Consider the following 23353-nt stretch of genomic DNA (forward strand, 5'->3'; position numbering starts at 1 on the left):
GCCCGACGTGGCCGGCGGTTTACTTCCTGCCCGCGGAGACGATGCCCTGCAGCATGTCGATGGGGAGCGGGAAGACGATGGTGGAGTTCTTTTCCGCAGCGATGTTGGTCAGCGTCTGCAGGTAGCGCAGCTGCAGAGCGGCTGGCGATTCGGAGATTACCAGAGAGGCTTTTTTAAAGCCCGGGAGGCGTTCATTTCTCCTTCAGCGGCTATAACCTGCCAAGAAAGAGAGGGAAAATGAAGTCTAGCAGGGTGGCTACCGATTGTTTCCCCATAGAAACAGAACCTGCCGGCAGATCGGCCCCATCCGGCCCCCGTCTAGTCTGCCCGCTTCTCCTGCTGTAAAGACTCAAACCTTAATCAGTCGTTGGTCTCGTCTTCGATTCAGGAGCCGTATGTCTATCCCATGCATGTTTAATACCCTCACTGTATCACCCTCTACCACCTCTGCTGGAAGGCTATCCTGCTTATCTACAGCCCTCCCAAAAACGACTTTTGTAGCCGTTGTGAACTTTACACCAAGTCTATCCTTTTGGGCGTACGGTAGTAAATAATAATAAAAAATGATTTTCTATTAATATACGTAGGATAAACAGTTGCAGAAAATGTGCCCGTGAGGTCAGCAGCCGCAACGGGAGAAGGAAACGAGGTGTTTAACCGTGAAAACACTGCTTAGGTTTAGAGGCATTTCAAATGGTACTGCCACTTCTGCTTTCAAGTAGTGCCACATATCCACTACTCCTTTGTTTGCAACGCAATTAAATATGCAAAGTGTATAGGTTTGCCCCGTTTATGAAAATTATCTGTTTGCTCGTGCGATGAGACCGACCCAGCGAGGGAGAAAATATTTAAACAATGCATGGGGAGAGGGGGTCTCCACCGGTTCCTAAAATACAGCCGCCTGCCAACGGGGCCCCCAACGACCCCGAGGAGCCTTTTAAGGACGGCCAGGACTTGGATTCCTTCCCAGCCCGGAAGCCGCTATCAATAACCGCCTGATCTCGTGACCTGGAACAGAGAGACCTCTCCAGACGGGGTCTTAAACGCACCAGCGATGGCATACAGGGGGCAGGCGGACGCTTCTGTTACCTATTGCTGGGTATCGGGGTAACAGAGTGGGGCATTTAGAATAATGGGGTTTATTTACCCTGTTTAATATATAAAGCTGGCTGCTTCCATACACATTATTGGGGCTTTTAGGGCTGTAGAACCCTGCGATCCCCTCATACCCAGCAAACACTTAAACACAAATCTCCAGGAATTTAACCAAAAAAATTCAATGTAATAAACAGGATTAACGCGCCGGGGATCAGCGGTATCTCCATTTACCAGCGCATTAGACGGATAGAGAGCCCGACGCTCCGGGAGACGATCCGGCTCAGTGGGTTTTGTCTCTTGGTAGACGATTAACCGACCGATTCCGTACTAACAGACTATTTCAAGAACCTACATAGCGCGGCCCGGGTTTAACCCATTAATACCCCAAGGCTATTCCCGTTCATAAAGCGGAGACAAATATTTATCACATCCCGAGAACTTACTATCGCCCGAGGACGCTACGAGCGCCGTTAGCCCATAACCTTACCTTGGCTCTGGCTTCACGGGTGGCCTCGGCTTCGGCGGCCATTGCTCTCTGTAGCTGGACGGGCAACTTCACGTCGTTAATCTCCATCCGCTCGACCTTAATACCCCAGTCATCTGTGGCACCGTCCAGGGTAGACTGGGGTGAAAAGAAATTGGGTATAGAAACATAGTTTTAATGAAGATGGCAAAGAGGGGTCTACACCTCGGGTTTAAGGACGGGGGTCTCGGTCGGTCGGCCATCACGGTGCATTTTTTGGCCGTCGAGGTCCCTCACCTGCATGTTATGGGCGATTTCTTCTCTGTCGGACAGGATCTGGGACAGGTTCTTGGTCCCCAGCACGTTCCTCAAAGTGGTCTGGGCCAGAAGCCGGGTGGCGGAGTCGGCGTTGGTGATATTGGCCACGGCCAGGGTGGCATTTTGGACCCGATAATAGACAACCCCATCCACGCTAACGGTGACAGAGTCCTTCGTCAGAATCTGCAAGCAGAAGAGCCAAAAACCCTGCTTTATTAAGGCATTTAAGTCATTGTATTCCTTTCTCTAAATCACATTAAAAAAACACAACAATACAAAAAGTTTTTTCAGTTTCCATAGCAACCGGCTATCGGACAACAGACTTCCAATCGCCTTACGATTCCGATTCCCCCGCTCCAGACGCAGAGGTTATGTATTCTAATAATTATTATTATTCGGTTGGAAAGGGAGTTACTGGAAAATTATGCAATATATTCCGACAACAACAACAGAAGCAGCCTTACTGACTCTGAGAAATTAAATCGGCCGGAGACTCGAGAGACCTTGATTCTTCGGCGCGGGTACCTCGTCTGTTTACAGGAGACATTGCTCGGGGATGATACGAAGCAGAATTATTCTCAGAATCGGGGCAGAGAGCATTATTCTCACCCACAGGGGGGCAGACGGGATGTTAGGGATATTAATGAGACAAAATAGGCAAAACCAATATTTTATCACACATGCAAAATAACAACGCTACCAAATATTGTAGTACCACATCCACAATACTAATTTAAGGAGATGCCCTATATTTTATCTCCGATCCTAAATCCTTTCAGATCGCCGAAAATTATAATTCAAATCAGATATATATCACAATAATAATCAATCAAAAATATTATTTATTGTGAATACAATTTATAAAATATCTATATGAGTCACACAGTGCATGATATAAAACACAAAATTCTTAAAACATGTCAAATTGAATCAGTTCAAATACAGTATATTATCGATTGTTGAGCTATAATCTGAAAGTGCTTTCACAGTGCTATAGCCTATGTGATACAATTGTATAGTTAAGATAAGTATAAATAAAGTTTATGTTGTTATCTCCTCCTTCCTCCTGAACAGGAAGAGAAGCAGTTTATATGTTTCAATAAAGACACAGAAGCAAGGAGTACCTGTGTGTTTTGCCTCCATCTTTATATATATAAGTTTCTTATATACCCGGTTATCCTATCCTAATAATTCAAATGGCAACAGGTTATGGGCCCAGGAAGGATGCAGGAAACCGATGGAACAGACTTTGCTTTGATTGAGATGAAAAGAATTATGAACTTTGGGAGAATAAGTTCTTGGGACATCTGAGGTTAATGAATCTTAAAAAGACCATCCTGTATGTGCCTGCAGACACTGAAGATGAGGATGAAGATAACAGTAAGAATGAAGAAGCATATGCTGAATTAATTCAATTTTTAGATGATAAAAGTTTGTCCCTGGTTATGAGAGAAGCAGCTGATGATGGAAGAAAAGCACTTCAAATATTGAGAGACTATTATGCAAGTAAAGGAAAGCCACGCATAATCAGTTTATATACTGAACTAACATCTCTACAGAAGGCTGTAAATGAGAGTGTAACTGACTATATTATACGTGCAGAGACAGCCATTACAGCACTGAGAAATGCTGGAGAAACATTAAGTGACGGACTGTTGATTGCAATGATTTTGAAAGATTTACCTGAATCATTTAAACTATTTGCCATCCACATTACACAAGGGGATGAAAAAGTAACTTTTGCAGAGTTTAAAACACAATTGAGAAGTTTTGAGGATACTGAGAAATACAGCAGCAGTGCAATTAATGATAATATATTAAAAGTGAGCAACACAACTCCAAGACTTAAAGAGAGAGATAATCCTAGCATTGTTTGTTACAATTGCGGCCAAAAGGGACACAAGGCCAGAGTGTGTTCAAACAATAAAAATAAAGGTCAATCGCTGTGGTGTAGCTATTGCAAAAGCTCAACACACAAAGATGCAAATTGCAGGCGTAAAAAGAAAGACAATGTCAGACAAGCAACAGATGACGCCGACAACAGACACTCATTTGCTTTTAAAATTAGAGATGACCCACTAGATGAGTTAAAACTAAAGGGACTAATGGTTGATACAGGAGCAACGTCCCATATAATTACTGACATCAGAAAATTTAAGAGCTTTGATGACACTTTTAAACCGGAGAAACATTCAATGGAACTTGCAGATGGAAAAAAGACAACTGGTGTGGCGCTGAGAAGAGGCGATGCAGAGCAGGAACAGAGAATCTGATACAAGAGCCACAGCTATATTAGAGCTAGTACACACTGATTTAGCATGTCCTAAAGAACCACCAGCTAAAGAAGGTTTCAGATATACAATAGCATTCACTGATGATTACTCTGGTGCAATATTTGTAAATTTCCTAAAACACAAGAGTGATGCAGTGTTAGCCACTGAAAGGTTTATTGCTGACACAGCCTTGTATGGAGTCATAAAATGTATAAGATCTGATAATGGTACAGAGTTTATGGCAAGTAGCTTTAAGTCACTGCTAAATAAGAGAGGCATAAGACATGAAACCTCAGCACCTTACTCACCCCACCAAAATGGGACTGCTGAGAGAAATTGGAGAACGCTATTTGAAATGGCAAGATGTCTCTTAGTTGAGAGTAAATTACCAAAAGAATTATGGACATATGCAGTAATGACTGCCGCTCATATCCGAAACAGGTGTTTTAACAACCGTTTAGCACAAACTCCATATTACCTTTTAACGGGCAGAAAACCTAATCTTTCTAAAATGAGAGTTTTTGGGTCAGAGTGTTTTGCATACAGGTATGACAGAAAGAAACTAGACTCAAAATGCGAGAGAAGGATTTTCATTGGCTATGACATAACAGTCCTTCTTACCTAGTGTTTTACCCAGACACTGGAAAGGTCCTTAAACACAGACTTGTGAAGTTTATCACAAAGAGAGTTTTTGAAAGAGAGACTCAAACTGACTTGTTACATGATGATGCGGAATGCCATTGGGAGAACTATGTACCCTCTATACCAAAGATTAATCAAACTGAAACTGAGTGTCCAAACTTGATTCAAATTTCTGAAAAAGAAACTTTGAAGAGCAAGGACAATGGTCAAGCAGGGAATGACCATAGTACACGTTATCCTAAAAGAGACAGAAAAACTCCTCAGTATTTGGAGGACTATGTTTCAGAAGTGGAATGTGACGATCAAATACTAACAAACATTGATTATTGCTACAAGGTGTTTGATGTACCACAAAGCTTTAAAGAAGCTATGAGCTCACCTCAGTCACAGAATTGGCCTAATGCTATGACAGAGGAAATTGATTCATTGAAAGTAAATGACAGCTTCACCTTGACTACCTTACCAATAGGTAAATGTTCAGTGGGGGGACGATGGGTGTATGCAGTGAAAAATAATGTTGATGGATTAGAAACGTACAAAGCCAGATATGTTGCTAAAGGTTATTGTCAAATAAGGGGAATTGATTACAAGGAAAGTTTTTCTCCAACTGCTAACATTATATCCGTACGTATTTTTATGCAACTGGCAGCAAAGTATGGTTTACTTATTCACCAGATGGATGTGAAAACAGCCTACCTACATGCTCCAATTGATTGTGAGGTTTACGTGGACCAACCAGAGGGATTTGAGGTAGAGTCCAAACAAAACGAGAGACTAGTTCTAAAATTGAACAAGTCATTGTATGGTCTAAAACAATCAGGTAGAAATTGGAACAAGATGCTGCATGATCATTTAACTGAGAATGGGTTTGAACAAAACTCAGCAGACCACTGTGTATATGTCAAACATTCTGGACATGAGAGAGTAATATTGCTAATATGGGTTGATGATCTCATTATTGGCTCCAGTGAAGAAACAGTACTCACTGACGTAAAGAAAATGCTCACAGCAAAATTTAAGATGAAAGACCTTGGGAGGATCAAACATTTCCTAGGTATTGATTTTGAACAAAGTGATGGTTTGGTAAAGATGAACGAAAAGAGATACATATCAAAGATTCTGGAGAAGTTTGGAATGACAGATTGCAAACCCAGATCAACGCCATGTGAACAGAAGTTGGACCATAATGATCACAATGATCTGGTAGATACAAAAAGATATCGAGAGATAGTAGGACGCTTGTTATATGCAATGACCTGTACAAGACCGGATTTAAGCTGGGTAATCAGTTAACTGTCACAATACCTATCAGAACCAACAGAACAACATTTAGCCACAGCTAAGCATGTGATGAGGTATTTAAAACGTACTATTGACTATGAGCTTTGCTACAGAAGGTGTAGTGAAAACTTGAAACTTGAAGCGTATAGTGATGCTGATTGGGCCTCTGATGTGAACGATAGAAGAAGTGTGACTGGATATTGCTTTAGTCTAACAAAGAAAGGTCCACTGATTGCATGGAAGTCAAAGAAACAGTCCACAGTAGCTTTATCTACATGTGAAGCTGAATACATGGCAAAGAATCCTGTTTGCCGACAGAGATGCAAACATATTGATATCAAGTACCACTTCATTCGATCAGTAATCAGTGAGGGTAAGACAGTTCTTGAGTATTGTCCAACAGACAAGATGGTAGCAGATGTTATGACTAAACCTTCAACAAAACTCAAGTTAGAAAAGTTTTTAAGTTATATGTTTGGAATGTAAGTCATGTATATTAAAAAATAAAAAGGTTAAACACTTGAGAGCAAGTGGGGGTGTTGAGATATAATCTGAAAGTGCTCTCACAGTGTTATAGCCTATGTGATACAATTGTATAGTTAAGATAAGTATAAATAAAGTTTATGTTGTTATCTCCTCCTTCCTCCTGAACAGGAAGAGAAGCAGCTTATATGTTTCAATAAAGACACAGAAGCAAGGAGTACCTGTGTGTTTTGCCTCCATCTTTATATATATAAGTTTCTTATATACCCGGTTATCCTATCCTAATAATTCAAATGGCAACATCGATAGTTATCAATATGAGTTACTACTTTATGAGTCTAACACACAATTAATTTCCATCCCACTCAGCAACCAAAAATTGATAATAATCAGGGCAGTCATAAAGATATCACTATCTCTCTAATATTAGTTCAACTAATATAACAAATTAAAAATAATTTAATTGTGTCTAAGAGTATTAGTGAAGTTCCTAATAGATGCAAATAATGTCAAACTTCATCTATAGGTAAAAATACCTTTACATTATCACGGGTTATAAGCTGCAGTCTCACAAGCCGCCATATACAATAATGCAATATACTATTTCCCAGAAACAGGGAATTCTATACGAAGAAGACAAAATTCACCTCTATTCAGGATAATAAAACAATTATAATTTCCACCACTTGTTGCTGTTTTCCCACCGGTGATTTTTTAAGACGTTATCTTGATGCAAAATAGGCCAGCATTTTTTTATTGCCTTTTTAATTTCGAACGCCTTATCATTATATTTTGTTAAGAAGGCAAAATCAAACGTTTTTTTAGATTTATGTTCCCTTTCTCCCAGAAAAAAATCCCTCTTTTTCTTTATTGTGCAATCCAGGTGTTTTTGTAACAGCTCTTCTGGATAATTCCTCTCTCTAAATTTATCCATTAATAATCCGCTTTGAGTTAAAAAATCATTGTCCTGCGGATACGTGCGAATTGTCCTTTAGGGACATTCTGCAGCCAGTGTGGGTGATGACAACTGGCATAGTCAATATAACTATTACCATCTGTTGGTTTAAAGAACGTTTTAGATTTTATCATATCCTCCTCTATATAGAGTGTAAGATCTAGAAAATTGATTTCTTGGGGGTGGATGCATGATGAAAATTTTAAATTGTATTGATTGTCATTTATAAAGTCTAAAAACTTATTGAGATCCTCTGGTGTCCCTTTCCATATAATCAATACATCATCGATGTAGCGCCGCCAGAGGACCAGACTCGCACCGAACGGGTTATTAGACCAGATGGAATTAGCCTCCCAGTCTGCCACATATAAATTGGCATAGCTCGGTGCGAATCTGGTCCCCATGGCGGTACCACAGAGTTGTAAATAAAAATCGTTGTTAAACCAAAAGAAATTATGATGAAGTATAAAGTCAATACAATTCAATATAAATTCATTTTGCAGGGGATCCATATTTATATCTCTCTGGAGAACTCTCCTTACGGCCTCCAGGCCCCGATCGTGGGGGATTGATGTATACAGAGAAGCTACATCAACCGTTACCCACAAATAGTCCGATTGCCATTTCATATTACGTAAAATCCCAAGGATGTGTTTAGTATCCTGAATGTATGAAGGAACATCCCTTACGTATTGTTGTAAGAAATAATCAACGTATTGGGAAGTATTGCTCGAAAGAGAATTAATCCCACTAATAATGGGTCTACCTGGGGGAAATGTGATGTTTTTATAGATTTTTGGCAGGAAGTAAAAAACCGCCACTTTAGGAAACTTGATGTTTAAAAAGTCATATTCTTGTGTGTTTAGGACTTTATTCTTTTTTTCCTTCTTGTAGTAACTTTATGAATTTAGTTTGAAATAAATTCGTAGGATTGTTAGTCAATTTCTGATAAGTAATCTTATCATCTAGAATGCGGTTTGCTTCCTGGATGTAATATGTCCTATCCATAATCACTATCGCACCACCTTTATCAGCCGATTTAACGACAATCTGTTTCTCTTCTTTAAGTTTCTTAAGTGACTCTTGTTCTTCTCTTGATAAATTAAATTTTCTATTTTTATTAGATTCAATTTTTTTAAATTCTTGTAAGAGCATATCAGCAAAAACTTTAATATGTTCACTTTTTTCATACTCAGGGTAAAATTTGGATCTGGGTTTAAATGGCGTATGTATATATGGGTCTGACATAGTGGAATTAGAAATTTCCAGATGATTATGTTCCCTTTTAAGAAAAAAGCGTTTCACTGTTAACTTTCTCAAAAACTTTTGAGTATCTATAAAAAGGTTAAACCCATTCGGACCTTGATTAGGGGCAAATTTAAGCCCTTTTGATAATAATTCAATTTCAGTCGGTTCCAGAGAAATCTTCGAAAGATTAATAATATTTTTTGTACTAGTAGATGTTATCGTCTTGGTGTTTACTTTGAATCCCTGTCCCCTAACGCCTCTACATCTCTTGAGGTTTTTCGTTTTTTGATTGGAGAGTGTGTGAATGGGGAGAATCTGTTTCTCGTTTCGGTCAATAGACTCGGGGGAAGTGGTTCTATAGATCCCTTTTTTTCGGGATCGCTCTAAAATCTTATTCCATTTTTCCATGAACTCATTATTTTCATGCCCAAATGCCGGATATTTTTGAATCCTCAAACCCCTTGGGATCAGATTATTTTTCAAATAGTGTTCTAAAAAAGTGACCTCCCACCACTTTTGCTAGTATAAATTTTAACTTCCTAGAAAAGTGCCGCACATTATTTTTTTTTTAACCGCTTATTGTGTCTTTCAGCCCACAAATACATCGAAAGCGACCCTGCCAAGATAAGAGGACGCCAGTGGCGGTTATCAAACAAGGGTTCGAGCCTCCTACTTTCACGGGCTGGTTCCTGGCCTGGGACTCGGATTACTGGGCCGTTGACCCGCTAGAGAAGGCTTTGGCCGAACTCAACATGTGATTACGGATCGTAGGCCCCTTCTCGGTCGTCCTCCCTCTTAGTGCCTTCACTGCCTGAAAGCTTCTCCGACCCGCTAGACGAGTTTCATTAACCCCCCACCCCTCACGAGCAGTGCAATAACCAAAAAAAGTTTTGTTCTTGTTTATACCGTTAATTCAAGTTGTACTTTTTGAATATTTAAAAGCAATAAAGCTTGGAACAGAGGCTGGCCGGGCAGCGTTTGGTTTCATTTCCTGAAAAAGCAGAAGCAACTGTTCTCTTTACCATTGGTGAGCTCAGAATTTCTGGAAGGCATCGAACCTTTAAGATAAAAACTGTCTCTTTGATCACAGTAATCCTGTAGCAAAATTTCAGGGTTTTTTCTCTCTATATTAAAGTGCTTTATGTAATTTTACATTTTTTTTGATTCCCTTGGCTGTATGCGAGAAAAGTTCAACTATCCTGCTGTTTTTGGATAATGCTATAACGTGGTCCAAACTGGCAGATTTAACCAGGGAAGTAACATTTTTAATTTTTTTTTAATTTTTTTTTATAGTTGCGTTTCGCATCTCGTGCCCGACGTGGCCGGCGGTTTACTTCCTGCCCGCGGAGACGATGCCCTGCAGCATGTCGATGGGGAGCGGGAAGACGATGGTGGAGTTCTTTTCCGCCGCGATGTTGGTCAGCGTCTGCAGGTAGCGCAGCTGCAGGGTGGCTGGCGATTCGGAGATTACCAGGGAGGCTTTTTTAAAGCCCGGGAGGCGTTCATTTCTCCTTCGGCGGCTATAACCTGCCAAGAAAGAGAGGGAAAATGAAGTCTAGAAGGGTGGCTACCGATTGTTTCCCCATAGAAACAGAACCTGCCGGCAGTACAGTAATCCTGTAGCAAAATTTCAGGGTTTTTTCTCTCTATATTAAAGTGCTTTATGTAATTTTACATTTTTTTTTTATTCCCTTGGCTGTATGCGAGAAAAGTTCAACTATCCTGCTGTTTTTGGATAATGCTATAACGTGGTCCAAACTGGCAGATTTAACCAGGGAAGTAACATTTTTATTTTTTTTTTAATTTTTTTTTATAGTTCTGAACGGGAATTTGTTAAATTACTGTTTTGTACTAAAATAAGCAATTATTTGAGAAAGAATTGGAATTTTTTTTTGGAATTAACAAAAATGTAAAGGGGCAACCTGAGGTATTTCTGGACCCGGGAATCTTGGCTTTAAATTTTTTTTTTTTTTACCTAATAAGGGGAAAAAACATTAAAATTCAACTTGTTTTATCAAAAAAAGCACTTAAAATGATAAAATCTTCTAGAATAATCTGGTTATAGAGAACAGAGAAGGACTAACGTCTCCCCAACAGCAGGGGCGGGACAGCGCGTTTCGCATCTCGTGCCCGACGTGGCCGGCGGTTTACTTCCTGCCCGCGGAGACGATACCCTGCAGCATGTCGATGGGGAGCGGAAGGCGATTGTGGAGTTCTTTTCCGCCGCGATGTTGGTCAGCGTCTGCAGGTAGCGCAGCTGCAGGGCGGCTGGCGATTCGGAGATTACCAGAGAGGCTTTTTTAAAGCCCGGGAGGCGTTCATTTCTCCTTCAGCGGCTATAACCTGCCAAGAAAGAGAGGGAAAATGAAGTCTAGAAGGGTGGCTACCGATTGTTTCCCCATAGAAACAGAACCTGCCGGCAGATCGGCCCCAAAGCCCAACAGCAGGGGCGGGACAGCGCGTTTCGCATCTCGTGCCCGACGTGGCCGGCGGTTTACTTCCTGCCCGCGGAGACGATGCCCTGCAGCATGTCGATGGGGAGCGGGAAGACGATGGTGGAGTTCTTTTCTGCCGCGATGTTGGTCAGCGTCTGCAGGTAGCGCAGCTGCAGGGTGGCTGGCGATTCGGAGATTACCAGGGAGGCTTTTTTAAAGCCCGGGAGGCGTTCATTTCTCCTTCGGCGGCTATAACCTGCCAAGAAAGAGAGGGAAAATGAAGTCTAGAAGGGTGGCTACCGATTGTTTCCCCATAGAAACAGAACCTGCCGGCAGATCGGCCCCAAAGCCCAACAGCAGGGGCGGGACAGCGCGTTTCGCATCTCGTGCCCGACGTGGCCGGCGGTTTACTTCCTGCCCGCGGAGACGATGCCCTGCAGCATGTCGATGGGGAGCGGGAAGACGATGGTGGAGTTCTTTTCCGCCGCGATGTTGGTCAGCGTCTGCAGGTAGCGCAGCTGCAGGGCGGCTGGCGATTCGGAGATTACCAGAGAGGCTTTTTTAAAGCCCGGGAGGCGTTCATTTCGCCTTCAGCGGCTATAACCTGCCAAGAAAGAGAGGGAAAATGAAGTCTAGCAGGGTGGCTACCGATTGTTTCCCCATAGAAACAGAACCTGCCGGCAGATCGGCCCCATCCGGCCCCCGTCTAGTCTGCCCGCTTCTCCTGCTGTAAAGACTCAAACCTTAATCAGTCGTTGGTCTCGTCTTCGAGCCGTATGTCTATCCCATGCATGTTTAATACCCTCACTGTATCACCCTCTACCACCTCTGCTGGAAGGCTATCCTGCTTATCTAGAGCCCTCCCAAAAACGACTTTTGTAGCCGTTGTGAACTTTACACCAAGTCTATCCTTTTGGGCGTACGGTAGTAAATAATAATAAAAAATGATTTTCTATTAATATACGTAGGATAAACAGTTGCAGAAAATGTGCCCGTGAGGTCAGCAGCCGCAACGGGAGAAGGAAACGAGGTGTTTAACCGTGAAAACACTGCTTAGGTTTAGAGGCATTTCAAATGGTACTGCCACTTCTGCTTTCAAGTAGTGCCACATATCCACTACTCCTTTGTTTGCAACGCAATTAAATATGCAAAGTGTATAGGTTTGCCCCGTTTATGAAAATTATCTGTTTGCTCGTGCGATGAGACCGACCCAGCGAGGGAGAAAATATTTAAACAATGCATGGGGAGAGGGGGTCTCCACCGGTTCCTAAAATACAGCCGCCTGCCAACGGGGCCCCCAACGACCCCGAGGAGCCTTTTAAGGACGGCCAGGACTTGGATTCCTTCCCAGCCCGGAAGCCGCTATCAATAACCGCCTAATCTCGTGACCTGGAACAGAGAGACCTCTCCAGACGGGGTCTTAAACGCACCAGCGATGGCATACAGGGGGCAGGCGGACGCTTCTGTTACCTATTGCTGGGTATCGGGGTAACAGAGTGGGGCATTTAGAATAATGGGGTTTATTTACCCTGTTTAATATATAAAGCTGGCTGCTTCCATACACATTATTGGGGCTTTTAGGGCTGTAGAACCCTGCGATCCCCTCATACCCAGCAAACACTTAAACACAAATCTCCAGGAATTTAACCAAAAAAATTAAATGTAATAAACAGGATTAACGCGCCGGGGATCAGCGGTATCTCCATTTACTAGCGCATTAGACGGATAGAGAGCCCGACGCGCCGGGAGACGATCCGGCTCAGTGGGTTTTGTCTCTTGGTAGACGATTAACCGACCGATTCCGTACTAACAGACTATTTCAAGAACCTACATAGCGCGGCCCGGGTTTAACCCATTAATACCCCAAGGCTATTCCCGTTCATAAAGCGGAGACAAATATTTATCACATCCCGAGAACTTACTATCGCCCGAGGACGCTACGAGCGCCGTTAGCCCATAACCTTACCTTGGCTCTGGCTTCACGGGTGGCCTCGGCTTCGGCGGCCATTGCTCTCTGTAGCTGGACGGGCAACTTCACGTCGTTAATCTCCATCCGCTCGACCTTAATACCCCAGTCATCTGTGGCACCGTCCAGGGTAGACTGGGGTGAAAAGAAATTGGGTATAGAAACATAGTTTTAATGAAGATGGCAAAGAGGGGTCTACACCTCGGGTTTAAGGACGGGGGTCTCGGTCGGTCGGCCATCACGGTGCATTTTTTGGCCGTCGAGGTCCCTCACCTGCATGTTATGGGCGATTTCTTCTCTGTCGGACAGGATCTGGGACAGGTTCTTGGTCCCCAGCACGTTCCTCAAAGTGGTCTGGGCCAGAAGCCGGGTGGCGGAGTCGGCGTTGGTGATATTGGCCACGGCCAGGGTGGCATTTTGGACCCGATAATAGACGACCCCATCCACGCTAACGGTGACAGAGTCCTTCGTCAGAATCTGCAAGCAGAAGAGCCAAAAACCCTGCTTTATTAAGGCATTTAAGTCATTGTATTCCTTTCTCTAAATCACATTAAAAAAACACAACAATACAAAAAGTTTTTTCAGTTTCCATAGCAACCGGCTATCGGACAACAGACTTCCAATCGCCTTACGATTCCGATTCCCCCGCTCCAGACGCAGAGGTTATGTATTCTAATAATTATTATTATTCGGTTGGAAAGGGAGTTACTGGAAAATTATGCAATATATTCCGACAACAACAACAGAAGCAGCCTTACTGACTCTGAGAAATTAAATCGGCCGGAGACTCGAGAGACCTTGATTCTTCGGCGCGGGTACCTCGTCTGTTTACAGGAGACATTGCTCGGGGATGATACGAAGCAGAATTATTCTCAGAATCGGGGCAGAGAGCATTATTCTCACCCACAGGGGGGAGACAAAATAGGCAAAACCAATATTTTATCACACATGCAAAATAACAACGCTACCAAATATTGTAGTACCACATCCACAATACTAATTTAAGGAGATGCCCTATATTTTATCTCCGATCCTAAATCCTTTCAGATCGCCGAAAATTATAATTCAAATCAGATATATATCACAATAATAATCAATCAAAAATATTATTTATTCTAAACACAATTTATAAAATATCTATATATGAGTCACACAGTGCATGATATAAAACACAAAATTCTTAAAACATGTCAAATTGAATCAGTTTCAATACAGTATATTATCGATAGTTATCAATATGAGTTACTACTTTATGAGTCTAACACACAATTAATTTCCATCCCACTCAGCAACCAAAAATTGATAATAATCAGGGCAGTAATAAAAATATCACTATCTCTCTAATATTAGTTCAACTAATATAACAAATTAAAAATAATTTAATTGTGTCTAAGAGTATTAGTGAAGTTTCTAATAGATGCAAATAATGTCAAACTTCATCTATAGGTAAAAATACCTTTTCATTATTGTTATTATCACGGGTTATAAGCTGCAGTCTCACAAGCCGCCATATACAATAATGCAATATACTATTTCCCAGAAACAGGGAATTCTATACGAAGAAGACAAAATTCACCTCTATTCAGAATAATAAAACAATTATAATTACCACCACTTGTTGCTGTTGTCCCACCGGTCCTTGTAGAAATTAATCCAGGTTCATTGGCAAGAAATTAAGTGGAAAGAATATCACTCGCTACAAATTATATAGGTTAGAACTCAAAGTAACTCCAAGAGTGGAATATGGTGCCAGAATCTTAAGATTCCAATTCTCTGGGGTAAATTTGGTGAATAAGTCCGTCCGGGTCTGTCTATTTCAGGGTGCGTTCTTTAAGGTCCGTTTTTTTTTATTAAAGACATACGCTTTTAACCCCTTCAATCCCAGGGGTTTTTGGTACCTCAAAGCCCAGAGCAATTTTGCCATTTTTGGGGTATGTCGGTTTAGCGATGATTCTCTTTTCCTGTGAATAGTGTACCCATGTAAACTATATATTGTTTTGTCAAGGAGAGATAGAGCTTTCGTTTGATACCATAGTTGGATGATTAGCTGAAAATTTAGAATGAGAAATTTAGTAAAAACTAGCGAAGATTAGAAAAATAAATTAATTTTTTTTTACATTTTCCCTCTGAATCCTCACAAAATTAGGTAAAGTGATGGAAAATCCCCTCCAAGTTTATCAATTCAGGTGTCCTGATTTCAGAAATACCTAATTTATATAGATTATCCAGAATTTGCCATCTCCAGGGAGCATACTATTAGGTGTACAATTTTGTATAATTTTTATGCCTATGGCTTAACGGGTTTGGGGGTTGTGAACGGGGGCAGGAGGGTTATACTGGCTAGATGTTATGCTTGGGCAATGGGAAGTAAGGTTTTTTAATAATTTTTTTATATATTTTTTTTAAAGTTTTATTTTATTTTATTTTTTTTTACATTTTTTTTTATTTTTTATGTATTATTTTTACACAGAAATGGTTAGAGGTCCTCCTTGGGACCTCCTGAACATGCCAGTGATGTCACAATGACATCACAGCTCACGTTATAATTTTTTTTGTATTATTTATATTAATATTTTAATGATTTATTTTATATTATTTTTAAATCACTAACCGTTTTTTTTTTTCAGCTTTTCCGTTACAGGACGGGAGGGGGAGTGAGAGAGATGGTTTCTCATTCCCCTCCCCGCGATCCCCCTGCACAGATCACACTGTGATCTCTATGCAGGTCCTCACAGACCTGCATAGAGATCGTAGCGTCTCTGTGCCTCATCGGAGGGCAGGATATCCCCGCAGGGGATATCCTGTCCTCCAATGACCTTCCGGGTTACGTCAGCAGTGACGTAACCCGGAAGGGAATGCCCGATCGCGCGTTTGCAACTGCGCGATCGGGCAGTTTACCAGTAACAGCTTACCGGCTTTCATGCCGGAAGCTGTTACGGGTGATCGGACAGCAGAAAGCCGGCAAAGCCGGCTTCTGCTGTCAGTGGGGAGTCCAGGCTGTCAAACGACAGCCTGGTCTTCCGTGCAGCGGCAGGGATGTGTCCCTACGCTGCACGAAGGGCTGGACGTACCGGGACGTCAATAGGGGTTTCTTTGTGGGGGTTTTTTGGACGTCCCGGTACGTCTATAGGGGATTGAAGGGGTTAAAGACAGGGCTTATTATCAAAGCCTCCACCTCTTGATTGGAATTCTCCAATCATAACGGTGGGTTTTACCCATTATAATTAGGATTTCTACTCATATTTACACCGTTGTAATTTCTTAATTTACCTGTGAGAGACGCTCTGGTCTAAGAATTAACTTTAAACCATTACATATGTGTTTGGAATTTATCCTTGGTCACCCTAATCGCCAAATGTTACTTCCTAGATAGTAACTCAGGTCTTGGTAGTCTTCCCATGTATCCCCCATTCCAAGTTACATTTCTAAAGATATGCAGTGTCTACTCCTTAACTTTCTCATGGAAGATAACATTAATTGTATCATATATACGCTGAAACATCATTATACATGAATACTCCTTTGTTCTCAATTATAGATGGAGCAAGGACAAAAAGAAATAATCACTATGATTAAATAAAATAAAATGGCTCTGACTCCATTTTGTGTTCATGTAAAGTACAGAATATATGGAATACATGTTTTCTATCATAAAATATCTGACACAAAGAATGCCTAGTCTGATTTGTATCTGATCATCAGAGGCTAAGGACGTTTTACTTACACTTAGAGGGTGGTAGATAACTGGAACAGTTTCCCAGCAGAGGTGGTAGAGGGTAATACAGTGAGGGGTATAAAACATGCATGTGATAGACATACGGCTCCTGAATCTAAGACGAGACCAACGACTGATTAAGGTTTGAGTCTTTACAGCAGGAGAAACGGGCAGAGTAGACTGGGGCCAGATGGGGGCCGATCTGCCGGCAGGTGTAAATCGGTTCTATGCCTATATTTAAGATGCTGTCCCATTTGTGCGTGATATAGCACCGTTCTTGTGACTGTAAACAGCATCCTTCAATGCTCTCATTGATCGGCAGTGCGGAGATCGTTTCATTGCCTCCTCCAGCGTTGCCAAGTTGTAGGTTTTGAAGACAAAACAATTAATGCTTTGGGGATTTGAGAAAATACAAAGGCAACATTTAGAAACTGCGTGACTGCGAATAGATTAACTGTAATTTAGTAGCTGGAACAAACAAGGTCCTGATCTAAAACTAGAGGGTCAGTGAAACAGCCTCCCAGCAGAAGTGGTAGAGGGTAATACAGTGAGGGGATTAAACATGCATGGGATAGACATACGGCTCCTGAATCTAAGACGAGACCAACGACTGATTAAGGTTTGAGTCTTTACAGCAGGAGAAACGGGCCGAATGGGGGCCGATCTGCTGGCGGATTCTATGATCCTGTGTATTCTTGTGCTGTGCAAAATAAGGGTTAAGCCCCAAATTGGGTCCCGATGCCACCTACCCCAATAAAAATAAATGCGCAATATATAAGTCCTTTCTCTATATATTGAGTGTCAATTTTGTCAATGGAATAGTGCAGTTGCCGTAGCAACCAATGGAACGTAACTTTTAAAAAAAAAATGTTTTTGGGCCACAATTGCCCTTTAAGGTGTCGGGTCCTGAATAAAATAATTCCCAGCCGAATATTTAGCAGATAAATGAAAGATGTTAAAGTATTCATTTCTGAACATTTAACCCCGAGCACCCCAGAGGGAATGCCTTTAGCTCTGTAAGGGCTGCTGGATGTCAGTGTCTTATTGCAAGGCTTTGTTCTCCTCCCTGGCACTTTGAGGGTTAATAATGGCAAAGGAGCGGTTATATAATAAGCGCAGCACACCTGGTGAGATGGGGTAGGGTTTAAAGCCCAACGGTCACCCTAAATGCTAATTATAACCCCCCAGGGGCCAGGGATTAGATGATTTTCTGGGCTGGGCCCCAGGTGACTTCTCAGGTGAGTCACGCAGGAGACCGCACCTTCGCTCACTCTTCCGCTCCGTGCAGCGCTGTGACAGCGTCTGTGATTTTTCACCCGCCGGTAACAACAGCGATGTATTTAACGCCTTCACGGCTCTCAATGAATCCTCCTTAATGGGTTTAAGGACAACCCGTTGCCCATAAGGGGTTAATTCTAAAATGTTAACCTCTTCCAGTCCAGATTGTAACAAAATGAAGTATATTCTTCATCGGGGGGGGGGGGGGTGCAAAAACTAGTAAATCACTAATCTTACAATATAGAAATTTAAAATTAACTAGTAATTTTCAAACTCGCTAGTTCTTTCGGGGCAGAAAAATAACTTATTGTATAAAAAAACTGATTGAGGAAATCTGATGCCGAACGTCGCAGGTAGATGAGTGACAGCTCTTGGGCCCAGACACACTGCACTTAAAGTTTTATAAGGTTCCTAAAGTATACAAATTTTCTTCCTTTCCTTAGCGTGGGGGTTGGGGGTACTCAGAGACCCCCTCTCTCCTTTTTAGATCGGATAAGTGACTGTATTAAGACCAGCTGTTACCGTCAGATGTTCAGCCGCTTGCCAACTTTGACTGCCAAATTTTTTTTTAGAATTTTTTTTTTTTCTTGTGGCGGAAATTCGTCTTTCGTCACACGCACAATATTACTGTACATTCTAACGGGGATCCTCGCGCTCAGATCTCCTCGCTTTACTCTCATTCACTTTCAAAGCACAGAAAGCGAATGAATAATCAGGTTACATAATTCTTGGCAAATCTTGGAACTCAAAAAAACCCCAAAAAACTAAGATAAACAATGTATTTTGTAACGTTTGAGATTCTAAACATAAATATTATTTTAGAATGAACGTCACTTTGCTCCAGGGATTAACCCCTTCAGTGTAATTATATTATTTTGGTATATTTTTTTATAATTTTATTAAATATGGTACATAGTACATCAAATAAGTAGATTTAACAAAAACATAAAAAAAAAAAAAAAAGGAAAAAATGTTTTAAATGCTGTATTGGTCCAGATCCGCCTTTCTATGGTTACTGGCAACACTCTTAAATTTGGAAATCAAGTATTTTGATACTTTTGGATGATAAATTGGAACTGGGCGTTAGATTAGTATATTCCTGGGAAAGTAAATCCCAGTAGGGGCAAAATAAGGCCCCTGCTTCGAGTGTCGGGAAGAGGGGCAGATTAAAGCCCTTTTGAAGTGTGCTAAAATACAGAAAAAATATGGTGACTTTTTTTTGTGAATATAATTTATTTTATTTAAGTAGTATTTAATTTATTACTAAAATAAAATGAGTAATTAAAAAAATGAATTAGTTATACAAATTAACAGAGGCATCTCAACGTTGCATAAATAAACCAATTAATAGTAAATTTCAGATTTTAATACAATCTAACCTTTCATGTACAGTAGGCTTCTCGTCTGTTCATACAGTGAATAATTAGATCACATATGTAGGTATGTGTGTGCATGTTTGAGTGTATTTATATGTATATATACTATGGGTTAGGCCTTTATGAAGTCCTGGCTCATTTGGGAGAGCAGATGAAAGGGTTAATATGCGTGTTGCACACTATGCATGCTACACATCAGATGCACTCTTTTGTTAATGCTATTTTAACGCACTGCGTCGCTAATTCCTGCACCTGCGCCACTAATTCCTGCACCTGCCTCCTTCTCTACGGCGACCGATCCGCGCATGCATTATAATATCTACATCCTGACGGTAATAAACCGAGATATTCCTTTTACCGGCCAGACGGGCCTCTGTCACGGCCTCTGTCAGAAGTAAAGTTTATTTCATTCATTTTCATTAGAAAAACAAAATTTAAGCATTATTAACACATACCTTTCTTTTAGAATCCGTATTTTGTCTTTTTTAGCTATTTTTAAAATGTAGAAATTTAGATGAAACCGATAAATTTAAGCCGTCTGTGTTAAATGTAATTTTACACAAATTACCAAAAAAAGGCACGTAAGACATGAAAATACTTTGTTTTTCCGTATGAATTCTTTTTTTATGCCTAAATAATTATTTATTTGGTGCAAGAGCTGCATAATCTAGTTTTCCAATATTTTTTATATTATATATTTTTAATATTCTTGACATTATTTATCAAGCGATTCATGTAAACAGGAAGTCATACTACCCTCACGAAAAATTACTGCAGTTTTTCTGAAGTAATACTGCAGTTTTTTGGACATGAAAAAACTGCAATATTGCACTTTTACTGCAGTATTACTGCACATTTACTGCAGTTTTACTGCATTTGTACTTCACTGTACTGCAGTTTTACTGCAGTTATTTTTGTACGGAAGTACAAATGCAATAAAGCTGCAGTACTTTGAAGTACAACTGTAGGTTTGCAATATAAAAAAAAAAAGTGCGGTAAATGTGCAGTAATACTAATATTGCATTCAGATATTTGCGTCCATTAGAAGTTCCTACAAACCTTTTGTGAACTATATTTTATAGTCAAATTAAAATAAAATGTATTTACATTTCTTTAAGTACTCCCTAAAAGGCTATTTTTGCTTGATAAATTATTTGTAATAAGCATTTTGCCCCTTTTTCAATGATAAAAATTGGAAATTGGTTTTATTTACTTCATACTTCCTGATGTTTGAAAGTAAAACAAAATGGCCGCCTCCAGGGACTATGTTCTGATTTTCTATAAATTTCAGCAGTCAGGACCAAAAAAACCCAAAACTGCACTTCTGTAGTTATGCTGTTTGTGTTTTTGAGGCAATATTAATATTTATTTGCTGTTTTACAGCTTTCAATAAACCAACCCCACGCTTTTTACTCGTATAAAGAAAATGGAGGCTTCCCTACAAAAGACTACCTTAGATTTTACCGTCGAACACGGCTTCTATGGCAATAACCTATGCCTGCTCTTGTGTCACATGACAATTAAAGTTCCCCCTAAAAATGTAAATTAGAATTTTTTTTTAACCGCTGGATTATAGGCACACTTGCACCAAAGAAATGTTTTTAGATATTTTTATTTTAAATACCTGTTTAGACGGAGAAAAAAAAATACAAATATAATGTTGAAAAAATGCATGAATTTGCAGATTATTTTACAATATTTTTTTTAACCGTATTAACCTTTTTTGGGCATTGCATAGTGTTTTTTTTCTGTGGCGACCATTGCTTTTTGTTTTGATGCATGCATTAGTAGGATCACTCCCCGATCTTAGTGTGCATTTGGATGGTCCGACTGTTAGCAGCGACCAAGTCACTGAAGAGCACTGCTTTCAGCCTCGCACAGACGCGCACTTCCTGGAACAAAAAAAAACAAAAAAAAACGAACGTGTTGACGTCAGACGCCGGCGGAAAAAGATGGCGCCGCACACAATTTAAAAGGACCACGCACCGAGAATGAAGAACACTCCTGATGAAGCCACGGAACTGGCGAAATGCGTTGAGGATTTTATAGAGCTCTTCTTACTTTTTTATCTGGACTTTTTATTTATTTTAAGCATCCCTTAGCGGATGATTGTGAATCTTTTATTATTTTGGCTTGTAAGCCTTGAATAAATAGGTTTTATATTATACCATATAGTGGATGTAGTTTGATTCCAGCATTGGATACAGCTCCACATATACAGATCATCTGAAGCAGTCACAAAAGGAGCAGAGGAAAGACATTTGCTGTGTAAGGGTTTCATAAACCCCTTCCGAAGTGTAAGTGCATTTTGGTATTTTGCGTGGTACAAACGTTGCGTGATAACACACCATTGGGGTCCCTACCTGTCTCTCTGTTTCTTTGCATATTGGTCACACACCCATTTGGAAGACTGGATTGTCTCTTGAAGCCTGAATACGTGTAAACACTGTAAGTGCATTGCACAGACTTGCAGCGATATCACCTGTGTTTAATATTACACAATTATATTCTTTCTTTTTTATTTCATTGTTCATTGAAACCAGTATACACGAGCGCCCCCTAGTGTTCTTAGATTTTAATTTTAGCAAGCTATATATATATATATATCTTTATTTTGGTCGGTGACCACAATTAGAACTCAAGGGGCTGCTGAATATGATGGCGCTTTATAATTCAATTAATAATAATAATAATAATAATAATGGTTGTTTTCTGACACCATGAAGTCATTTTGGTGGCCATACGTTGAATGTCCGATCTTATGATTGGTCGAGCATAAGAAAAAGCCATTTTGTGGTCAGCGACTGTGAGATCCATTCTAGAGTTCTTCTAATTGGCCAATCAGAATTGAGCTTTGGGTTTTCTTAGCTGTTTCTCTCCCACTTTCTCTAAAATGCAAGATTATGAACGATGATAAAATTCAGAGTAGTCGAGTCTGACGACGTACCTACTGGAGCTTCTCCCGGTGGGCTATTTTATATGGAATATTAAGGCATTACTGACTCTTTAGAAATCACTAGCATGGTTGGGAGGTGGGGGGGTATTTGTGGACTGTTTTGTTTCTTGAATGTTCCCCTCCATTAGGAGCAAACTCGAGATACGAGTTGCTTGCGTGGTCCTGCATGAACACTTTCAAGTGGTTTAGAAAACTCATCGTCTATTTTAAGGCTAAACTATGTGAGGAACTGATTTGCAATGACAGCCCACGCTGTGCGATTCATGTGGACAGCCACGTCACGGTCGTCTTCGTCCTAAACCACCGGTTTCAGCTGCAGAAGTTGGCAGCCGCGACCTACGGAGTCCACGGCACCCCCTGTGACCACGGTGGCGTTTTTTTTTGTTTTTTTTTTGTGAAGAACATGAGGTTCTGATTAAGATAAAATAAACCCAACTAATTTTAAGGTTGTCATTGCGACGGAGTCCTGTTTGGTTAAGCCTTACGTGGTCTCGGCCTGTGGCCGGTCAGCACCATCAATAGGCCACTGAATTCTGTAGAAAATTGACACGTTTGTAACGCATGCTTTATTCTTCACATCATTCAGACGTGCTGCGTTGTGTGACAGAAATGTTGCGAGCGTCAGGCGATGTGTGTTTCTCGCATTTTTTTCTGATTTAACTATTGGTTTTAGGATCCCACAGGGTGCAAATTGAATACAGATGGATTCCTATCTGCGTACTAAATCCTTGTCACGCGTGAAATCTTTCCAGTCCCCTCCTGCTGTGGTTTTATGTCAAATAACATGTAGTTTATCACGCTTTCCTATCTCCTCAGGCTTACCGGTTCACTCCAAATACACAGTGCCATATAAGTGGTTTTTTTAC

General features: G+C 40.7%; 1 protein-coding gene and 1 pseudogene across 1 annotated transcript; both read right to left on the reverse strand.

Moving 5' to 3' along the window:
• Nucleotides 1–12: 12 nt before the first annotated feature.
• On the reverse strand, nucleotides 13–2426 carry LOC128503238 (stomatin-like). The gene is given in 5 exon segments (XM_053473279.1): nucleotides 13–174; nucleotides 177–216; nucleotides 1586–1720; nucleotides 1859–2062; nucleotides 2418–2426. Coding segments are annotated over 5 exon segments (543 nt in total). The 3' UTR covers nucleotides 13–19.
• A 9170-nt stretch (nucleotides 2427–11596) lies between these two features.
• Nucleotides 11597–14003, reverse strand: LOC128503241 (stomatin-like; annotated as a pseudogene).
• Between the last annotated feature and the right edge of the window lie 9350 nt (nucleotides 14004–23353).

The sequence above is a fragment of the Spea bombifrons genome, chromosome 8 (genome assembly GCF_027358695.1).
Source record: "Spea bombifrons isolate aSpeBom1 chromosome 8, aSpeBom1.2.pri, whole genome shotgun sequence".
Lineage (NCBI taxonomy): Eukaryota > Metazoa > Chordata > Amphibia > Anura > Pelobatidae > Spea > Spea bombifrons.